The 22,846-nt window shown below is 39.9% G+C and overlaps 1 protein-coding gene across 4 annotated transcripts in view; it reads left to right on the forward strand.

Annotated features, from left to right (window-relative positions):
- Positions 1-22,846, forward strand: part of SPHKAP (SPHK1 interactor, AKAP domain containing) — a 190,373-nt gene that overhangs the window by 33,720 nt on the left and 133,807 nt on the right. For all 4 annotated transcript variants that reach the window (XM_086365466.1, XM_086365471.1, XM_086365467.1 and 1 more), the window contains exon 2: positions 21,958-22,063. In XM_086365466.1, coding sequence (XP_086221592.1) covers positions 21,958-22,063 — 106 coding nt within the window. The remainder of the gene's footprint in view (positions 1-21,957; positions 22,064-22,846) is intronic.

Here is a 22,846-nt window from a genome sequence, read left to right on the forward strand (position 1 = left end):
TTCTCCTCTCCCATGTCCTCTCCAAATCTGCTGGTGTATGTAAGTCCTTTATTGTGGGTGTGGTCCTCTCCATGAGCCATGTGGGTAGTTGAACCAAACTCACCTACCTGCCTCTCTGCTGCCTTGTCTGCCAGGAGACCCTCCCAGAAATCCAGGTTGGTCATGGGGTGTGGGGTCCTGGGAAATATACAGCCAAGTCGTGACCAGGACCCCTTCTCTCATGCCAGCATTCCATTGGTGCCCTGGTTCCCAACCCCCCAGATTTTGACCCTGACTCTGAAGGCTTCTTGGTTCACGGAACCACTTTTGACAAAACGCAAATTGTGCTATGCACCTGACCTCTTTTTTGAACTGTCAAATTTTACCCTTTCTATGCTCCATCCCTTTGGGGTCCTTCTACCCCCTTCTAGTTTAAATGACTGACTCCAAGTCATTAGTAGGGATTCCATCATGACGATTAGACAGGCTTAGTTAGTTTTCCTCATTCTTTCAATCAAAAAAGAAGGATGTTTTCCTATTTCATTTTCATGCAGATCTAGGCCTGGTAGTGTGGTTGGCAATGCTCCTCTATGATTCAAGTCCCCTCTTTCCTCCATAGGAGCACCCATCCAGTCTGGTGCAGCAGCAATGTCTCCTCCTACAAACCTTCACCCTTGTCTGCATTGCTCTTCTCTGGGCTCCAGGATCCCCATAAAATGGAAGACCTTAAGGAAAACACAGTTCTTGAGAAATTTAGCATGTTTTCTAGGGGAAGGTTTTCTAAGGGAAAGAGCACAGACTGAGGGCAGATTCACCTAGGCTTGAATCCCAAATTACGCCACTTAATTAACTGTGTAACTCCTAGCAAACTCCAAACCCCTGAGTCTCAGTCTTCTTCTGAATACAATAGGGCAATAGCATCTCTCCTACTCTGAAGCTATGAAGTGACAAAGGTAAAGGTCCTATCACAGCAACTAAGGTAGAGTGGGTGCTTGGCCGAGTGTGTCTATTAACATTAACCGAGACTCCCTTCGTTAACAGCAAATCTTGTAGATAGTATTGGCCCCATTTAACAGATGAGAAAGTGGAGGCTCAGGGACATAAAGTAACTTTCCCAAGATCGAGCTAGTAAAAGTGACTCAAACTCAAATCTTCTAACTTCCAGTACACAGCAATATTGTTACTAGATCACATTACAAGAATGCTTTTTTTTTATTTTGACATATATATTTATATTAATTGTAATGCTTCTCATGGCCTATTGTTTAGTGTATGGATGTTATACATTTCTCCATTCTACTGGTTTCAAATATTGCAAATATAATTTACATGAGTTTTTTGTTGATTTTTGAAAAACAGTTCTACTTACAGCTTATTTGTACTATTTCTAGCTAAATGTTGGTTTTACTAACATTTGTATTTCAGGACTATAGATTCTCACAGACAAAGACATGGAGATAAAATTAAAAGACCGTGTTCACCTTTATCTGACAATTGCGGATGGATCACTACAATGTCTATGGTGCCATTCTTGGATCCTATCATTTTTATTGAGTGCTGCCTAATTGGCAGACATTGTGCCAAGTGTTTTGTATGGTTCAGTAGCGAATCAGATGCTCCTTTTCACCTCAAGAACTGAAGAACAAATTTGGAAATAAAATCTGGCAGTTTAAATTTAACCTCAGCTAAATTGGAAATTCCTTCTTCATTCAATAGAAAATATAATTATGTCATAAAATGGAGATTCATGTACATTAACATTTATAGGTAAAGTTTACTTACTTGCTTGAGGTATGTCTTGACTCTTTGTGACCCCCCTGGATTGTAGCCCACGAGGCTTCTCTGGCCATGGAATTTCCCCAGGCAAGAATACTGGAGCAGGTTGCCATTTCCTACTCCAGGATGTCTTCCTGACCCAGTGATCGAAACTGGGTCTCCTGCGTCTCCTGCAGGCAGGAGAAATTCTTTACCTGCTGAGCCATCAGGGAAGCTGATACACACACAAATATATATATATAATATTGTCTGAATTGGGATTTCTCCAGATACTCTCTCCAAGAAAATACAAACCCAACTCTTTGTTAGTTGTAAAAGTAGCCTGCTGGATAGTTTATGAAATCTCTGCTATGACAGGAGAAAAGACTTCTTCAAACTCTAATAAAAGTGTGTATCAGAGTGTTCTATTTCAAAATGCAAAAATAATTTAAAAAATAAATAAATCTAAGAGCAATGGTAACTCAAGGCATAGTTTTACAATTCTAAAAATCTGAGGGAAGAAAATCTGAGGCAAAAAATATGTCAAGAATGTTTTTTATTCTGAAGTCGCATGATCAAATATTTTCCAGGCTGACACTTGTAATGAAAATGAGTGCAACAGCGTGCTCACAAAGCATGCTGAAATTATTTTTTAATTTTAAATTTAATATTGGAGTGTAGTTGATTTGCAGTGTGTATGGGATCACTTTGCTATACACTTGAAACTAAAAAAGCATGCTGAATTTAAACAGGTCCCAAGCTCAACAAGTTCTGCCAGGGTAGCCTGATTTATGTATTTCAAGAGGAGACAAAAGTCAAACCTTTTAAGGCGCATTCTTCCAGTTTTCAAGAGTTGGCAACTAGTTTAAAATAGTTTAATACTGCACAGTTTGTGAATTCTATTTAAACTCTCTCATGGCTAAATGTTTGGGATGTAAAATTACCTCAATTTTAAATTTATTTTGTTCTATTCATAAATTTTTGACATTTAACAAGCTGTACCTTTTAAAGCCATAAAATGAAAATACATTCATCTCTAAGGAATTAAGTTAATTGGACTCTATGAAAATAATCTATAATTGTAGTAATACAAATTCCAGGTTCACTTAGAAGATCCATTTATTAAATCCAAATGTATTTGCAGCAAGTCTGAGGACAGAAATGATCTGGGAAAGGTTATCCCTCTACCCTTTGAAAGGAATGTTATTCAGTGTTATTCTAACACATGAAAGGCTTCCTACAGGCTTTAGATATTTTAAAAGACAATCTGGTATACCCAATAAAGAGTTCAATACAAAACCATTAGACTATTCTGATGGTTTCAGAGAAATGAAGCCATTAGCATTGGCTGTCCTCACCGATCAGGAGAACAGGAGCTACTTCTTTTGAGAGGATCTGTATTTTGGCATGATGGTGCTCTTTTAACCTGTGTAGGCAACTCCATCCAGCAGCTTCCAACATCTTCTGCTCCTGATCTAAATCTCATTATCCAGAATCAGTGAAGCGTTCCATAGGGTTGTCTAAGTTTAATTTCATTTTGCCAGTTATCTACGTAGACAACTATGAAACCGTTCAACATCTTCATCCCCCAGAGATGTAAGGAAAACAAGATGTAGGCTCAAACCCAGTCATCCGTGATAAAGGGTTCTTCTGCATAAAAACTTTGCCATGGAATTTACCTTTGGTTAAGGGCAGCATTTGCTGGTTCTACCAGTCACATTAGTTCATTTTAACTGTAATAGCTGGATTGTCTGTTACCTTTGATGGGACCCATGAGAACTTACTACTAAAATAGTAACCTATATGCTAAAATGGAAAATTTCATTTATTTTGAAGGAAAAAAAGTTTACTAACCAGATAAATTCCTTATGAGTGTAGATATAATACAATTTTGCATCTCCATTTTTTTTTCAGAAGCTCTGGGTTTTCAGAGCTTACAGAGATCACACATTTTTTTTTTTTAGAATTTTTTAAAATTTAAATTTATTTATTTTAATTGGAGGCTAATTACTTTACAATATTGTATTGGTTTTGCCATACATCAACATGAATCCACCACGGGTTAAAATAGAGAATTCTTTTGAGTCACACACACACGTACACATGTGTATGTAAAGAATGTAAAGAATCTAGAAAATGTAGCAAAGAACAACAAAGAAAATGTCACAAGTCATCCCATAAGCCAAAGATAAGTTCTGTTTACATTTTCAGGGGCTTCCTGATGGCTCAATAAAGAATCCTCCTCCAGTGCAGAAGATACAAGAAACATGGGTTCATCCCTGGGTGGGGAAGATCCCCTGGAGTAGGAAATGGCAACCCACTCCAGTATGTTTCCATGTATATTAAACTATGTATACATTTGTTTTAAGTAGCTCATTGATTCCACAAACATTGACTGAGCTCTTACTATACTCCAGATGTTATGCTTGGACTGAGAATGCATCATGAAAAATCAACAAATATCCCCACATTTTTTAGAATTTACAGCCAGCAGGGTGGAGTGAGGGAGGACAGGGAGGAGAGACCTGTAATAAATAATAAATATAGTAAATAATACATCCTATAGAATGTTAGAAGATGAGATTGATACTGAGAAAAATAGAACAAAGTAGGAGAGATTGGGAAGTCCAGTGTAGGGAGGTCTGGGTGATAACAAAAGAGATCAGGAAAAGCCACATTGAGAAGGGGCATTTGGGAAAGACCTGAAGGAGGTGATGAAGGGATTTTGCAGACAAAGACCATTCCAGGCAAGGGGACAGCCGGGGAAGGGACTAAGACAGCAGTGTGCCTGTCCTGTTCTCGGAATAGCAAGAGTGGAGAGAGAAAGAGTGTGAAGGACACAAGGCCTCAGAGGTGATGAGATTCCAAGCATGTAGAACTGTGTGGTCCATGGCAATGACTTACAGTTTTACTCAAAGTGAAACACAAACCCACAGCAAAGTTTTAAGCATAAAGATAACTTGATCAAGCTTACATTCTAGAAGGATGCCACCTATGTCAATAGTCATATTGTATAACATTTTGTGTTCGACTGTGGTCATTCAACAGGGGAGCATCTCCCCAAGTTATTTTGTATTTATGGGGAAGAGGCATACTGGTTCAATCAAAGTACCCATTAGTGAATGTATTCTTTATTTCAGTTTTCCCTATTCATAATGTTGAATGGAAACCTCAATACACGAGTCTTTGTCTCAGACATTACTGTCAGTCCTCTAGCGTAAATCCTTTTAAGCGGCAGTACTGAGTAACACGTAAGAAGAAGAGTCATGAAATGTGCATCCAGATTGTTTTCCAAAAGTGTCATATACATTTATGCCCTCAGAAGCAACTTGTAAAAGATGACATTATTTTGATCAACAGAATAATATGTCAGCTTTTAAACTTGAGACTAACAAATAGGAAACTCACTTATTTATCAAAAAAGACTTCTTAAAATCCATACAACAATCAGAATCAGAATGATGGAGGCCCATATTTTTCACACACACACCTACATTTCTTACCTTTCTTCTTTTACTCCTTTTTTCTTCATTAACCCACTTTCACAGAAGAGACCTGATTTTCTTTAGTGAATCATTGTTGTGTTTATTTATTGGCTTCACGGCACAGCATGTGGGATCTTAGTTCCTCAACCAAAGATCAAGTCTGTACCCACTACACTGGCATTGCAGAGTCTCAACCACTGGACCTACCAGGGAAGTCCAGATATAACTGACTTTCAATGTAAATAAACAACATGCATGACTCAAGCCAGCTCTGGCTTGAGTCCATGACCCCTCTCCTCCCTCTCCTAATGTCTCTCTTTCTCTCTCTCTCTCTCTTTAATTGGAGGATAATTGCTTTACTTTAACGTGCTGTTTTCTGCCATACATCAACATGAATCAGCCATAGGTATACACATGTCCCTTTCCTCTTGAACCTCCCATCCACCCTCCACCCCATCCCACCCCTCTACGTTGTCACCGAGCACCAGATTTGAACTCCTTCTGTCATACAGTAAATTCCGATGATACCTGAAGCAAAGGCTTCACAGAAGCGTAACTCCCAGTATCTCAGAAGAAAGGGTTTGCCAAGCAAATGAAGAAGGCAAACAGAGGAAAATACACATAAAATGTCTTAGAAAAATAATTCTTTTTTTATCTTTTAAATTATGAAAACATGAAAACACATGTATAGGAGATTTAGAAAATACAGAACAAAGTTACATGTAGTTCCACTGTAGAGAAAAGTTATTCTTGTGTATTAAAGTATTCATTTTTTTTCTATTAGAATAGTAATACCTCTTTCCTCAAGAAACACTTTCAATTCAAATTTTCACTGAAGTCATATTAGTCCTCTGTAAGCTTGAATATTCCCCCTGTTGACAAATAAAAGACTGTGTGTCTGAACTGGCCATGTATTTGTACAGCTTTAGACTCATTGAATCAATTCTATGTTTCCTTGGATTTAAAAGCGGTTAATTGCTCTTTATTTTATAATTTCATGGTGACAGTCAAGAGACAGCATAAGTATGTATATATTTTAGAAACTCAGGTCTGAGAACAGAAAAGGGAACTGTCACTACAATGAGTATTTATTTCTCTTTTTGAGTTACTTCTCTCTGTATGACCACCTCTGCGTATTAACGCATGTATGTGGAACCTAGAACAATGATACAGATGAACCTATTTTCAAGGCAGAAATAGAGACACAGATGTAAAAAATAAATGTATGGACACCAAGGAGGAAAAGGGGAGGTTGGGATGAATTGGAAGATTGGGATTGACATATACACACTGCCGTGTATAAAACAGACAACTAGTGAGAACCTAGTGCATAGCACACGGAACTCTACTCAGTGTTCTGTGGTGACCAAATGGGAAGGAAATCCTAAAAAGAGGGGATATATGTATATGTATAGCTCACTCACTTTACAACAGAAACTAACACAATATTGTAAAGCAACTATACTCCAATAAAAATGAAAAGAAAACAAGAAAATCACAAGTATTAAATGTTTATGCATTTATTCAAAAGGTCTGCACATACTCTGTTTAATTTATTATCAAAATATGCTTAAAATCTGATAAGGAGAATCTTGAGAATAAGTCAATTTATGGAGCTTAACATGGTATCATTCCTCAATTTAATATCTAGTGCTTTCCCTGTGCCAGCATTATGCTACTGCTTTACAAGACAATAACCCCATTTAACCACCAGAACAGTTCCATGACTCAGCTTCTATTATAATCTGCATGTTACAGATGAGGAAATGAATGCTTAAGGAGGTTTAAGTCACATGTCCAATTTCACCCAGCTAATAAGTACTAAAGTAGAAACTTGAACCTAGACTTTCTCAAATACCAGAGCACTAGGATTTGGCTACACTGGGGCTCATTTAGAGGACACGGTCATGGAAGCCAAGGATTAGAGGGGAAATTAGAAGTTACAATGGAAAAAAGCATGATGTAGAGATAAGAGAAGCAGAGCAAATCACAGAGCAGTTATTTACCAGGGATATAAACTTGGATTACGTTAACCTCTAACTCCTGATCTATAAAAGGGGTATAATTAAAAGACAGTGTAAAATAGTCCATAGATACGAAGCATCTGCTATGCATTAAATGGTGGCAATAAGTTTAGGAGCAATGTAGATAAGATTACAGAACGAAGCACTTGCCCAGGTGGTTTGGTGAGTTGGGAATGGAGGTGGATACTACACCATACTATATATTACTAATGTATCTGAACTAAAATCTAGATGCAGCAGAATGCAGTGACATACATGATGTGTTTTGACCATCCAAACAAATATCACCTGAAGACATAAAGAACTTTGGGATAAGTATGTCAATAGTCATCATCTAATGGCCTTCATGGTGCATATTCATGCAACTCTAACTTAGCAATGATAGGTACCTTTTGTCTGACATTAAAATAATATTTTCCATATACCATTTGTAGGACATATGTTTTCAAAAGTTTCCCATAGCTCTTGTTAACAAAAAGGGGGAAAAAGCTAAACTATATTGTTCTTTGGCTTGATCCTCTTTTCTGAGTAAGGAGTTATATTTTCAAGGTTAATTCTTGGGGTGTTGGTGCAGGCTGAGATTGTGAAACTGAGTTTAAAGGTACAAAAATAAACCCCTATGGTAGTGATGAAATTCCTGAGGCCATTACTTGCTGCCATCTATCTACTCAGAGATAGTATATGAATTTTCAAAGCACAGCATCTGACACACAGACTATCATTCAATAAATGCTTTTGTATTATGTATATGATCATCAATACACTCCTTTCTACACTACAGTTCTTGTATTATATTAAGCAGTTATTATTTACTTTTTCTATTATAATCTAGTTATTGTGCATAATATCTACTTATGATGGGCTATCAGGCTTTCACTGGATATGTCTGATGGATTTAAGGGTTGCCTGAATGAAAAAGTCTTCATTGAACAGTGTTTGATATAATTTAACACTGCAAATAAAAAAAAAAAAAAACAACTACCAACCATTGGTGTTTACAAATTATATCCCACATGCAGTAATAATTCTATTTTTAAATGATCAATATTGATTTCAGTTCAGTTCAGTTGCACAGTCATGTCTGACTCTTTGCGACCCAGTGAATCACAGCACGCCAGGCCTCCCTGTCCATCACCAACTTCCGGAGTTCACTCAAACTCACGTCCATCGAGTAGGTGATGCCATCCAACCATCTCATCCTCTGTCATCCCCTTCTCCTCCTGCCCCCAATCCCTCCTAGAATCAGAGTCTTTTCCAATGAGTCAATTCTTCACATGAGGTGGCCAGAGTATTGGGGTTTCAGCTTCAGCATCAGTCCCTCCAATGAACACCCAGGACTGATCTCCTTTAGGATGGACTGGTTGGATCTCCTTGCAGTTCAAAGGATTCTCAAGAGTCTTCTCCAACACCACAGCTCAAAAGCATAAATTCTTCAGTGCTCGGCTTTCTTCACAGTCCAACTCTCACATCCATACATGACCACTGGAAAAACCATAGCCTTGACTAGACAGACCTTTGTTGGCAAAGTAATGTCTCTGCTTTTCAATATGCTATCTAGGTTGGTCATAACTTTCCTTTCAAGGAGTAAGCGTCTTTTAATTTCATGGCTGTAATCACCATCTGCAGTGATTTTGGATCCCCAAAAAATAAAGTTTGACACTGTTTCCACTGTCTCCTGATCTATTTCCCATGAAACAATGGGACCAGATGCCATGATCTTCGTTTTCTGAATGTTGAGCTTTAAGCCAACTTTTTCACTCTCCACTTTCACTTTCATCAAGAGGCTTTTTAGTTCCTCTTCACTTTCTGCCATAAGGGGGGTGTCATCTGCATATCTGAGGTTATTGATATTTCTCCCGCAAATCTTGATTCCAGCTTGTGCTTCTTCCAGCCCAGTGTTTCTCATGATGTACTCTGCATAGAAGTTAAGTGACAATATACAGCCTTGACGTACTCCTTTTCCTATTTGGAACCAGTCTGTTTTTCCATGTCCAGTTCTAACTGTTGCTTCCTGATCTGCATACAGATTTCTCAAGAGGCAGGTCAGGTGGTCTGTTATTCCCATCTCTTTCAGAATTTTCCACAGTTGATTGTGATCCACACAGTCAAAGGCTTTGGCATAGTCAATAAAGCAGAAATAGATGTTTTTCTGGACACTCTTGCTTTTTCGATGATCCAGCAGATGTTGGTAATTTGATCTCTGGGTTCTTCTGCCTTTTCTAAAACCAGCTTGAACATCTGGAAGTTAGCAGTTCACATACTGCTGAAGCCTGGTGAGGAGAATTTTGAGCATTACTTTACTAGCGTGTGAGATGAGTGCAATTGTGCAGTAGTTTGAGCATTCTTTGGCATTGACTTTATTTGAGATTAGAATGAAAACTGCCCTTTTCCAGTCCTGTGGCCACTGCTGAGTTTTCCAAATTTGCTGGCATACTGAGTGCAGCACTTTCACAGCATCATCTTTCAGGATTTGGAATAGCTCAACTGGAATTCCATCACCTCCACTAGCTTTGTTCATAGTGATGCTTTCTAAGGCCCACTTGACTTCACATTCCAGAATGTCTGGCTCTAGGTGAGTGACACACCATCATTATTATCTGGGTCATGAAGATCTTTTTTGTACAGTTCTTCTGTGTATTCTTGCCACCTCTTCTTAATATCTTCTGCTTCTGTTAGGTCCATACCATTTCTGTCCTTTATGAAGCCCATCTTTGCATGAAATGTTCCCTTGGTGTCTGCAATTTTCTTGAAGATGTCTCTAGTCTTTCCCATTCTGTTGTTTCCCATTCTATTTCTTTGCATTGATCACTGCGGAAGGCTTTCTTATCTCTTCTTGCTATTCTTTGGAACTCTGCATTCAGATGCGTATATCTTTCCTTTTCTCCTTTGCTTTTTGCTTCTCTTCTTTTCACAGCTATTTGTAAGGCCTCCTCAGACAGCCATTTTGCTTTTTTGCATTTCTTTTCCATGGGATGGTCTTGATCCCTGTCTCCTGTACAATGTCATGAACCTCTGTCCATAGTTCATCAGGCACTCTATCTATCAGATCTAGGCCCTTAAATCTATTTCTCACTTCCACTGTATAATCATCAAGGATTTGATTTAGGTCATACCTGGATGGTCTAGTGGTTTTCCCCACTTTCTTCAATTTAAGTCTGAATTTGGCAATAAGGAGTTCATGATCTGAGCCACAGTCAGCTCCTGGTCTTGTTTTTGCTGACTGTATAGAGCTTCTCCATCTTTGGCTACAAAGAATATAATCAATCTGATTTCGGTGTTGACTATCTGGTGATGTCCATGTTTAGAGTCTTCTCTTGCGTTGTTGGAAGATGGTGTTTGCTATGACCAGTGCATTGTCTTGGCAAAACTCTATTAGCCTTTGTCCTGCTTCATTCCATACTCCAAGGCCAAATTTGCCTGTTACTCCAGGTGTTTCTTGACTTCCTACTTTTGCATTCCAGTCCCCCATAATGAAAAGGACATCTTTTTGGGCTGTTAGTTCTAAAAGGTCTTGTAGGTCTTCATAGAACCGTTAACTGTCAGCTTCTTCAGTGTTACTGGTTGGGGCATAGGCTTGGATTACTGTGATATTGAATGGTTTGCCTTGGAAACGAACAGAGATCATTCTGTCGTTTTTGAGATTGCATCCAAGTACTGCATTTCGGACTCTTTTGTTGACCATGACGGCTACTCCATTTCTTCTAAGGGATTCCTGCCCACAGTAGTGGATATAATGGTCATCTGAGTTATATTCACCCATTCCAGTCCATTTTAGTTCGCTGATTCCTAGAATGTTGACGTTTACTCTTGCCATCTCCTGTTTGACTACTTCCAATTTGCCTTGATTCATTGACCTGACATTCCAGGTTCCTATGCAATATTGCTCTTTACAGCATCGGACCTTGCTTCTATCACAAGTCGCATCCACAACTAGATATTGGTTTTGCTTTGGCAAAACAATATTGAATTAGAGTATAGCTAATTTGTGCTTGTGCTCAGTCATGTCCTACTCTTTCAGCTCAGATGGTAAAGAATCTGCCTGCAATGAAGGAGACCTGGATTCAGTCCCGGGGTCAGGAAGTTCCCCTGGAGATGGGAATGGTGACCCACCCTAGTATTCTTGTCTGGAGAATTCAATTCCAATGACATAGGAGCCTGGCAGGCTACAGTCCATGGGATTGAGAAGAGTCGGACAAGACTGAGCAACTAACAATCACAATTTGTGCTTGTGCTCAGTCGTGTCCAACTCTGCGGCCCCATGGACTGTAGTCCACCAGGCTCCTCTGTCCATGGAATTTTCCAGGCAAGAATGCTGGAATGGATTGCCATTTCCTCCTCCAGGGAGTCTTCCTGACTCAGAGATCAAACCCACATTTCCTATTCTCCTGCATTGGCAGCATCACAAGGCTGAGATTTCTGATTCATGAACAGTGTAATGAACTTGACTAAAGATTGGCCAGGGAGGGAGTATTTATCAATAGATTGGTCAGAAGATTAAAACAGTGGAATAATTTTTAGGCTCCAAAATCACTGCAGATGGTGATTGCAGCCATGAAACTAAAAGATACTTACTGCTTGCAAGGAAAGTTATGACCAACCTAGATGGCATATTGAAAAGCAGAGACATTACTTTGCCAACAAAGGTCCATCTAGTCAAGGCTATGGTTTTCCCATTAGTCATGTATGGATGTGAGAATTGGACTGTGAAGAAAGCTGAGTGCTGAAGAATTGGTGTTTTTGAGCTGTGGTGTTGGAGAAGACTCTTGAGAGTCCCTTGGACTGCAAGGAGATCCAACCAGTCGGTTCTAAAGGAGATCAGTCTTAGGCATTCTTTGGAAGGAATGATGCTAAAGCTGAAACTCCAATACTTTGGCCACCTCATGCGAAGAGTTGACTCATTGAAAAATGAGTCCCTCTGAGGCTGGGAGGGATTGGGGGCAGGAGGAGAAGGGGACAACAGAGGATGAGATGGCTGGATGGCATCACCAATTCGATGCATGTGAGTTTGAGTGAACTCCAGGAGTTGGTGATGGACAGGGAGGCCAGGATTCATGCGATTCATGGGGTCACAAAGAGTCGGACACGACTGAGTGACTGAACTGGTCAGAATATGAAGAAATTTACACATCATGTGATTTTTAAAGCAAATCAGTTTTAATGTAATGTATTTAAAATGTAAAGAACAAATCAAAAAACATTCACCCATTTCTTCCACCTACCTCTCCCTTTTGTTTTATAGATGCAGATGATATAGATATAGATAAATACACATATATACATGTATGTTTTCAATTCCACATATAAGAGAGATTGTACAAATAGTATTTGTCTTTCTTTGACTTATTTCATTTAGCATAATGCCCTCAAGTTTCATCCATGTCATTGCAAATGCCAAGATTTCATTTGTTTTTATGGCTGAATAATATTCCAGTTTCTGTGTGCATGTATGCATGCATGCTATGTGTTTGTATTCATCCATCCATTGATTCATGTACTTAGTATGTGTTGGCTATTGTAAATAATGCTGCAATGAACATGAGGTGCATATATCTTTTCAAATGAGTGTTTTTGTTCTGTTTGGGGAAATGCCCAAAGGTGGAATTGCAGGATCATGTGGTACTTTTATTTATAATGTTTTGTGGAAACTGCATACAGTTCTCCATAAGTGACTGCATCAATTTACATCTCACCAACAGTGTACTGGTGTTCCCTTTTCTCCATATCCTCTCCAATATTTGCTATTTTGTCTGTTAGTCATTCTAACAGGTATGAAGTGATATCTCTTTGTTATTTTGATTTGCATGTCCTTGGTGATTAATGATGTAGTGCATCTGTTCATTGGTCATCTGTATTCTGATCTGCCTCCTTTTTAACTGGACTGTTCATTTTCTTGCTATTGAATATTATGAGTTCTTTGCATATTTTGGATATTAGCCCCTTATTGGATATATGATTTGCAAATATTTTCTCCCTTCCTGTAGGTTGCATTTTTATTCTGTTGATGGTTTCCTTTGCTGTGCAGAATGTTTTTAATTTATTTTTGCTTTTTTGGTTTCATTTTTGGTGTTAGATTTTTTTAAATCCTCTATGAGCTTACTGCCTTTATTTTCTTCTAGGAGTGTTATGATTTCAGGTCTTATTTTCAAGTCTTTAATCTATTTCAAGTTAATTTTTGTATATGATATAAGGTAGTGGGGGGCTTCCCTCATAGCTCAGCTGGTAAAGAACCCGCCTGCAACGCAGGAGACCTGGTTCGATTCCTGGGTCTGGAAGATCCCTGGTGAAGGGATAGGCAACCCACTCCGATATTCATGGGCTTCCCTGGTGGCCCAGCTGATAAAGAACATGCCTGCAATGCGGAAGACCTGGGTTTGATCCCTGGGTTGGGAAGATCCCCTGGACGAGGGCACGGCAACCCACTTCAGTATTCTTGCCTGGAGAATTCCCATGGACAGAGGAGCCTGTGAACTGCAGTCCATGGGATCTCAAAGAGTTAGGCATGACTGAGAGACTAAGCACAGCACAGCATAAGGTAGGGCATCCAGTTTCATACTTTTTCATGTGGCTGTTCCATTTTTCAATACCATTTACTGAAGAAACTGCCTTTTCTACATTGTATAGTCTTGGCTCCTTTGTCATGGATTAATTGACCCTATATAAGTGCATTTACTTGTGGTGCTGTATTCTGTTCCAGTAATCTCTGTGTCTGTTTTTCATGCTAAGATCACACTGTTTTATAGGTGTTTGTAATATAGTTTGAAATCAGAGAGTATGATGCCTCCAGCTTTGTTCTTTCTCAAGGTTGCTTTGGGTTTTCAGTTTTCCAAAAACATATCAGTTTTAGAAAGACTGACCTAAACCCCTTTTCTTCATCTAACAAATGAACCCTTTTAGATAAGGGTAAAATAAGGACATTCACTTTAGCAAACTTTCATTTTGAACCACACAAATGTGTATTTTAAAATCCTCTAAATTCTAGGTTGTGGCATGTTGTTAAACTGGTTTTAACAAAGGGCACTTGATTTCTTACTCAAAATCCCTTCTGATAGATAGGAGCTTTTATTTTTCTTCTAGTGTTGAGATTAAAGGATTTAGTATAAGGCCCAAAAATAGATATCCTTAATAGGATTGAGACAATCAAACCAATTACCATATTTTACTAAGAGCATTCTTTATGTGGGGGAGAAGCTAAGAATAAACCTTAGCTCTTAGAATCTTCAAATTGTCTAACTTTCACTGTGTTTACTTGACTTCGACAACAACAGCAGCAGCAGGATCCCTTTTTGTTAGAATTATCCTGGGAAATTCTTTAAATTATCTTTTCAGATGTAGCTTATCTCACCATCTGTCACCACGGCAGGAAATTTAGCATTGAACTCAAACACTCTTCAGTGCATAATCTTTTGAGGTCAACCAGGATGCTCAGAAAGATAAGGAAAAACAACATTGATAAACACTAATTGAGCATCCATCACTGCCTAGTGCTGTCCTAGGTGGTCCCTAACAGTGAAAGCACTATTTATAGCCTAAACAGGGAGACAGACAAACATTATGCAATTATATATCATTTTGACAAGTGCTGTCATAGGACAAGTGCTATTGAAACTCACAAGAGTATCTATCTCATTTCTTGGGTTGAGTTGAGATTGGGAAGATGAGGGTGGAGGAAATGTGAGGGTGTGGATGTGAGTGTGCGGTGTGTATGCATGTGCGTGCGTTGAGCATTGGAGGTTGGAGAGGAGCGGTGGTCTCCTTAGCAGAGAGAGGGGAAGAAAGAGGTGCAAGAGGTGATTTATAAATGGAGACTCAAAGGATAGAGTAGAGATTATTCTGAAGGAAGCAGGGGTGTGGGCTGGGGTGGGGGGTGGGTACAGGAAGGGTGTTTTTTTTTTTTTTAATCGGAGTATAGTTGCTTTACAATGTTGTGTTAGTTTCTGCTATACAGTGAAATGAATCAGTTATATGTACACACATATCCCAGTGAAAAATCAGGCTTAAGACTAAATATTAAAAAAAACCATAAGATCATAGCATCTGCCCCCAATACTACATGCAGATTTCCTCTTCTTGGGCTCCAAAGTCACTCTGGACGGTGACCGCAGCCATGAAATTAGAAGACGGTTGCTTCTTGGCAGGATAGCGATGACAAACCTAGATAGTGTATTGAAAAGCAGAGACATTACTCTGCCAACAAAGGTCCATACAATCAGCAGTATGGTCTTCCCAGTGGTCAGGTACAGTTGTGAGAGCTGGACTGTGAAAAAGCCAGAACTCCAAGTAACTGATGCCTTCGAATTGTGGAGCTGGAGAAGACCCTGAAAGCCCCTTGGACGACAAGGAGATCAAACTGGTCAATCTTAAGGGAGATCAACCCTGAATATTCACTGGAAGAACTGATGCAAAATCTCCAGTATTTTGGTCACCTGCTACAAACAGATGACTTATTGGAAAAGTCCCTGATGCTGGGAAAGATTGAGGGGAGAAGGAGAAAAGGGCATCAGAGGATGAGATGACTGGACAGTGTCACCAATGCAATGAACATGAACTTGGGCAAACTCTGGGAGATGGTGAGGGACAGGGAGGCCTGGCGTGCTGCAGTCCTTGGGGTTGCAGAGAGTTGGACATGACTGGATGACTGAACAACAGTCCCCTCCCTTTTGGACCTCCCTCCCACCCCACCTCCATCCCATCCATCTAGGTCATCACAGAGCACCAAGCTGAGCTCCATGCGCTGTACAGCAGCTTCCCACTGGCTATCAGTTTTACACATGGCAGTGGATATATGTGAATCCCAATATCCCAGTTCATCTCACACCTGCTACCCTGTCTCCATGTGTCTGTTCCCTACGTCTGCAAATACATTCCTATTCCTGCCCTGAAGATAGGTTCATCTGTACATTTCTAAAAGAAGTGATACCATGTGCAAAGACGCAAGGGCAAAAACAATATAAATTTAACTTAAGACCTTGGATAAATGCTTCTCAAGCTTTAATGAGAATGTGAATCCCATGAGTTTAGTGTCAAAATGCAGATCTGATTCAGTAGCTCTAGGGCAGGTCATGAGATCCTGGGCAGCAACAAGCTTCCAAGAGTGCTGCGGGTACATAGACTGAACTTTGAGTAGCAACATAAACTACTGTTTCCAGTAGTGGGTCCCTTCATTCTCTGGTGAAATCACTGAATATTCCTTAAGCTATTTTCACCACTAATGGTTGACCTACTTATTAACATTGCATGAGCCATTGATTGCAGTGTGGTGGCAACTCAGGATCTCATTGATATACGACATTGTTCTACAAAGGTGTCTGCTTCTCCTCCTATAATACTTTTAAAGCCACTACTTTAAATTCTGCTTTGGTGCCTTCCTTCCTACCTTGATCTTCCTCCTCACTGAAATGCATTTAGCAGTTTCAGCATGAAACCAGACAGAAAGGATGTGCTTAATAAATACTGTCAACACTTGTCAAAATCAAACAAAAATGTCCCAGGGAAGTATTTACATCCTTCCCCATTAAAAGCAAGTTATAAGGCTGTGCTGTATCTTGACAGCAGTTCTTTTAATGCCAGTTTGTGCTCATTTTTAATAAATGCGTGAGTTTCATGTTCTTGCCATTGCTGTCTCATCCTGTAGCAGCAAATGTTCTGCTTCTAGAGAGAAAACATTTTTGCAAATATTCTGAAAATTCCATCTCCTTCCCAAAGGCATGCGAATAGATTGAGCTGAGTTGTAGTCACCTACTGGAAACTTACATTCATGTCACGTGGTTTAAAAGATGTGCCTCTCTAGATATATTTTAGATATAGGCATCATTATATTGATTCATAATGTGTTTCGAGAGACCAGAAGATGCGTGGAGGACACATTTTTAATTTTGTTAATGCTATACATGGTTGCTGCTGCTGCTAAGTCACTTCAGTCGTGTCTGACTCTGTGTGACCCCATAAACGTCAGCCCACCAGGCTCTCCTGCCCCTGGGATTCTCCAGGCAAGAACACTGGAGTGGGTTGCCATTTCCTTCTCCAATGCATGAAAGTGAAAAGTGAAAGTGAAGTCGCTCAGTCATGTCCGACTCTTAGCAACCCCATGGACTGCAGCCTACCAGGCTCCTCCATCCATGGGATTTTCCAGGCAAGAGTACTGGAGTGGGATGCCATTGTCCTTAAACAAATGGAGCAAGACCTGCAGGCAAGCAACACTTTCAAATCCCCTTCTTCACCTTCACTTCTGACTAGGATCTCAATCTCACAATCATCTTAAAGGCAGAAAGATTTTCATACCAGGATATATGTGGGTCAGTCAGTTCAGTTAAGTTGCTCAGTCGTGTCCGACTCTTTGTGACCCGATGGACTGCAGCACGCCAGGCCTCCCTGTCCACCACCAACTCCCAGAGCTTGCTCAACTTATGTCCATTGAGTCGGTGATGCCATCCAACCATCTCATCCTCTGTTGTCCCCTTCTCCTCCTGCCTTCAATCTTTCCCAATATCAGGGTCTTTTCCAGTGAGTCAGCTCTTCACATTAGGTGGCCAAAGTACTGGAGTTCCAACTTCAACATCAGTCCTTCCAATGAATATTCAGGACTGATTTCCTTTAGGATTGACTGGTTGGATCTCCTTGCGGTCAAAGAGACTCTCAAGAGTCTTCCCCAACACCACAGTTCAAAAGCATCAATTTGGCACTCAGCTTTCTTTGTAGTCCAGCTCCCACATCCGTACGTGACTACTGGAGAAAACATAGCTTTGACTAGACGGACCTTTGTTGGCAGAGTAACGTCGCTGCTTTTTAACATGCTGTCTAGGGTGGTCATAGCTTTTCTTCCAAGGAGCAGAAATGTCCAGTTCTAACTGTTGGTCCACTTAGAGGTCCGTACCATTTCTGTCCTTTATTGTGCCCATTTTTGTATGAAATGTTCTCTTGGTATCTCTAATTTTCTTGAAGAGATCTCTAGTCTTTCCCACTCTATTGTTTCCTTCTTTCTTTGCACTGATCACTGAGGAAGGCTGTCTTATCTCTCCTTGCTACTCTTTGGAACTCTGCATTCAGATGGGTCTATCTTTGCTTTTCTCCTTTGCCTTTGGTTTTTCTTCTTTTCTCGTTATTTGTAAGGCCTCCTCAGACAACCATTTTGCCTTTTTAGATTTCTTTTTCTTGGGGATGGTCTTTATCACTGCCTCCTGTACAGTGTTACGAACCTCTGTCCAAAGTTATTCAGGCACTCTGTCTATCAGATCTAATCATTTGAATCTATTTGTCACTTCCACTGTTTAATTGTGGAAAACAGTGGAAACTGAGAGACTTTATTCTGGGGGGGCTCCAAAATCACTGCAGATGGTGACTGCAGCCATGAAATTAAAAGATGCTTCCTCCTTGGAAGAAAAGCTATGACCAACCTAGATAGCATATTAAAAAGCAGAGACATTAATTTGCCAACAAAGGTCTGTCTAGTCAAAGCTCTGGTTTTTCCAGTAGTGAGAGGATATGAGAGTTGGACTATAAAGAAAGCTGAGTGCCAAAGAATTGATGCTTTTGAACTGTGGTATTGGAGAAGACTCTTGAGAGTCCCTTGGACTGCAAGGAGATCCAACCAGTTGATCCTAAAGGAAATCAGTCAATATTCATTGGAAGGACTGATGTTGAAGCTGGAACTCCAATACTTTGGCCACCTAATTCGAAGAACTGACTCATTGGAAAAGACACTGATGATGGGCAAGATTGAAGGCGGGAGGAGAAGGGGACGACAGAGGATGAGATGGTTGGATGGCATCACCAACTCGATGGACATGAGTTTGAGCAAGCTCTGGGAGCTGGTAATGGACAGGGAGGCCTGATGTGCTGCAGTCCATGGGGTCACAAAGTGTTGGACACCACTGAGCAGAATTGACCTGAACCGCATAATTGTAAGGAATTTAATTTAGGTCATATGTGAATGGGGTCTAGTGGTTTTCACTACTTTCTTCAATTTAAGTCTGAATTTTGCAATAAGGAGTTCATGATCTGAGCCACAGTCAGCTCCCAGTCTTGTTTTTGCTGACTGTATAGAGCTTCTCCATCTATGGCTGCAAAGAATGTAATCAATCTGATTTCAGTATTGACCATCTGGTGATCTGGTGACTTGGCATCTCTTCTTTCTCCTAGACTAACTCAGCAGTTAAACTTTTATGTGTATAATAATCACTATGGTGCTATGGCTACTCTCCCTGATGTCTCTGACAGTAAGGACTCTGCCTGCAGTGGGGGTGACCCGGGTTCGATCCTTGGGTCAGGAAGGTCCCCTGGAGAAGAGAATGGCTATCCACTCCAGTATTCTTGCCTGGAGAATTCCATGGACAGAGGAGCCTGGCAGGCTACAGTTCCTGGGGTCCCAATAGTCAGACACGGCTGAGCAATGTGGCTACTTGCAGCCATGTACAATGTGCTTTATGGGAAAACAAGGAGCTTCCATGGCTGATCTTTTACTCTAACCTAGGTTCCCTGATTTTGGACCTACCCAACGTTCCCTAAGTTAGATGTGATCCACCTTTAGAGAGATACCAATTGCTGAAGCTCTGTTTCTGTTGTGTTTTATATCAGGTTTGTGTCCACCTCATTTCTCAGCCTTCCTCCTTCCTACTCTCAGGACTGCTAACCCTGCAATGAGACATGGGGAATGTCCCAACACTGGACTTAAATCCTTTGGTGGCCTAGATGGAAGTGATCCTCCAGGTCACTAGAGATGCCTAATGGACATAGCAGAAGCAGGGCAGGCAGCTATGTAAACTCTTCGGCCTGTCTCTCTGAACTGCACACAGAGCTTTGACTGGCTCCCACTAAGAATAATAACTCAATTTCTTCTGAGTCATGGGCCAAGTTGTTACGGACCGTAGTTACCTTGGTCAGTGATCCTATCTTCCATGTGTAAATGATTTAGAATCTCACAATGATAACCTATTTGGTATAAAAGTCAAACTCTCCTGTGGCCGAGAAAGCATTCAGAAGGCCTGGAGCTGAGTTTGAGGGAGAATCACTTACTGACAGTGAGTAGGGTACAGGCCCTACATTGCAAGAAGCCTGTAAAAACAGGGCTGAAAACTCAAACTGTCGATGATACTTTGAAAGTGAAGTCCAGAGCTAGCAGGGACCACACACTTGACTCCAAGCATTTCATTTATAAACGAAAAAGAGACCCTGAAAAGCTAGGCAGTGTCTTGGCTCAGGCGTTAGAACCAGGATCTAGAGTCAGTTACCTTCTTCCTCTGTTTCCTGATCCCTCCCCCTCCTTCTTCCCTTTTCTTTCCTTCCTCTATCCCTTCCTTCCTTTCTTCCTTTCATCCTTCCTTTCCCAATCTTTCCCTAGTTCATCAAAAATAATATGGATGCTGTCTTTTCATTCTATTCCTCAAGGTGGCAGTTACTCAGAAAACACTATATAATGTTTAAAACAAAACAGACTTTACTTGAATTATTCTATAAAATTTTTACCCAAATTTTTGATCTGTTACAGAGCACCATCTGTGGTCATGTGAAAAAAGAATGTTATTCATAGTAGTTAATAACAGGAATACAAATGGACTACATGCATGCAATATTTGACTTATGGCTAATTGCAATGCAGTGAAAATTGACTACTTCAGAACCTCAGGCATGAGGCTTATAGGTTATTTAGAAACACAATGTTTATTTAACAGATCTTCTGTTTGGTGCTTCTTAATCTGAAGAAAAAAATTCTATATGTTGGGTTGATACTTACATAAAGAGTCATTAGACAATATTTCAAAAAATGTGTTTTAATGAATTGTACATGTTCTATGTAGTCAACAACCACAAAAATAAAATATGTAGACTTGAGATATCAGTATACTTTCTTAAAATCTAGCTTTGCATATTTTCAGAAGAAAATTATTCAGCCTAATTTAAATATACAAGAAGCCCTCTGAATCTTAATATTTCTCAGCTCAGCTCAGTAAGTCACTCAGTCGTGCCTGACCCTTTGCAATCCCATGGCCTATACAGTCCATGGAATTCTCCAGGTCAGAATACTGGAGTGGGTAGCTGTTCCCTTCAATATTCTAAAACTATTTTCTAAAAATAATTTTGATTCTTATCATGTCTTGAGGCTGTAAGCAATTTCAGATCTTTTAAAATATGTATACACCCCTGTATATAGTCAAGCCCACCAAGACTTGACAGGAACAGGGGAGGAGGATTTAAGTCTAGAATTTTGGAGACAAGAAAGTTAAGATACTGTCTCCAGTCACAGGGATGATAAAGAGATGACCTGTGTTTGCTAAAGCTCATGTTCTTTTCATGGTACCACACTGCTTCCCAATTAAAATTGTTTTCCTCTCATTTGAAAAAATAATATGAGTATTTTTTATGTATTCATTTTGGCTGAGTAGAAATAATGTGACAATGGAAAGAACATTACTTGGGTTTTAAAACTGCCTGCTTAAGAAAACGTGTCAACTCTGCTAGAACTCATGCAGATGTGTCCATCCACAGTCCGTGGAGGGCGATGGGTCACAATTTTATATTCAGAATGGACTAGGTCATCGCGGTTCCACCAAATACAAAAATGAAACCAGCAAGGAAACAAATATCAATGTCAGCAGAAGGTTTGCAGTGTCCAGCTCAATCTGAAAAGATGATTTTGCATAAAGCGCATTGTGCTTCTTTCTTTCTGAATATGCAGATGACTCACTGAATGTGTTCTCTTTTGTGTTTTGGGGAACAAACAGCAGCTTGGAGTCACCCCTGATGTACCAGGTTCCGGAAACGCAGCAGGGCAGCGCCAGCGCCAGCTCGGGAAGTAGCCTGGGCGGCTCCATCACTGCGTGTAAGAAGGTAACGCTGCCTCTAACACCGCTCTCTCTGAACTGATTGAGCTGATTGAACACTGGTTTGAGTTTTCAAGCACTTCTTCAAAAGCAGAAAGAGCAGTAAAACCACACAGCAAAATCATGCACAGTATGCTCATGGGGATAACCCCCTGATGATATTGAACATGTAATTCATGGAAATGATCAGAAAACTCAAGCATTTCAGAAAGGTCTGATTTTAAAATTCTAAGCCTCCAGTCATACACCACACCTCCAACCTTTTCTAGTAGCTCTTCCTAAACTTAACCATGGGTAAGGGCTTCTTGGATCTCCTTACAGAAAAATTTTCACGAATTTTGAATGACTCAACTTATTATAGTAAGCTCCTAAGTCTATATCTAAGAAAAATACATTCATGGCTGTTTTCCTTTAGCTGTTTTCTTAAAGGGGAGGGTACGCTTGGTTATTTTAATAGGAACATAATTGCATTTCCTAGAGTAAAGATTTTAGAACTGATAAACAAATCTTGCTTTCAGACACGTGTAGAAAGTTGCCATTTGAACAACATAAAATCATCTAATTTAACGGTCCCATTTTTCAAGCCAACCTAACCCAATTTCAGGCCCAGAAATTTAAAGCCAAATGCTCACTTACCTATTTAATGCATTTGTCATTATTTGATGTTGAATTCCAGAGGAAAGTGTATTTCTTTTCTTGAAAACAAAGAAAAATCACACTGGATTATTTCATTTATTGCTAAAAAAAGTTCAATTATGACAAATTATTTTACTGATCATGTTTTATACGT

Source organism: Bos grunniens, chromosome 2 (assembly GCF_055505025.1).
Source record: "Bos grunniens cultivar Pamir isolate PY7600 chromosome 2, Bosgru_T2T1.0, whole genome shotgun sequence".
Taxonomy (NCBI): Eukaryota; Metazoa; Chordata; class Mammalia; order Artiodactyla; family Bovidae; genus Bos; species Bos grunniens.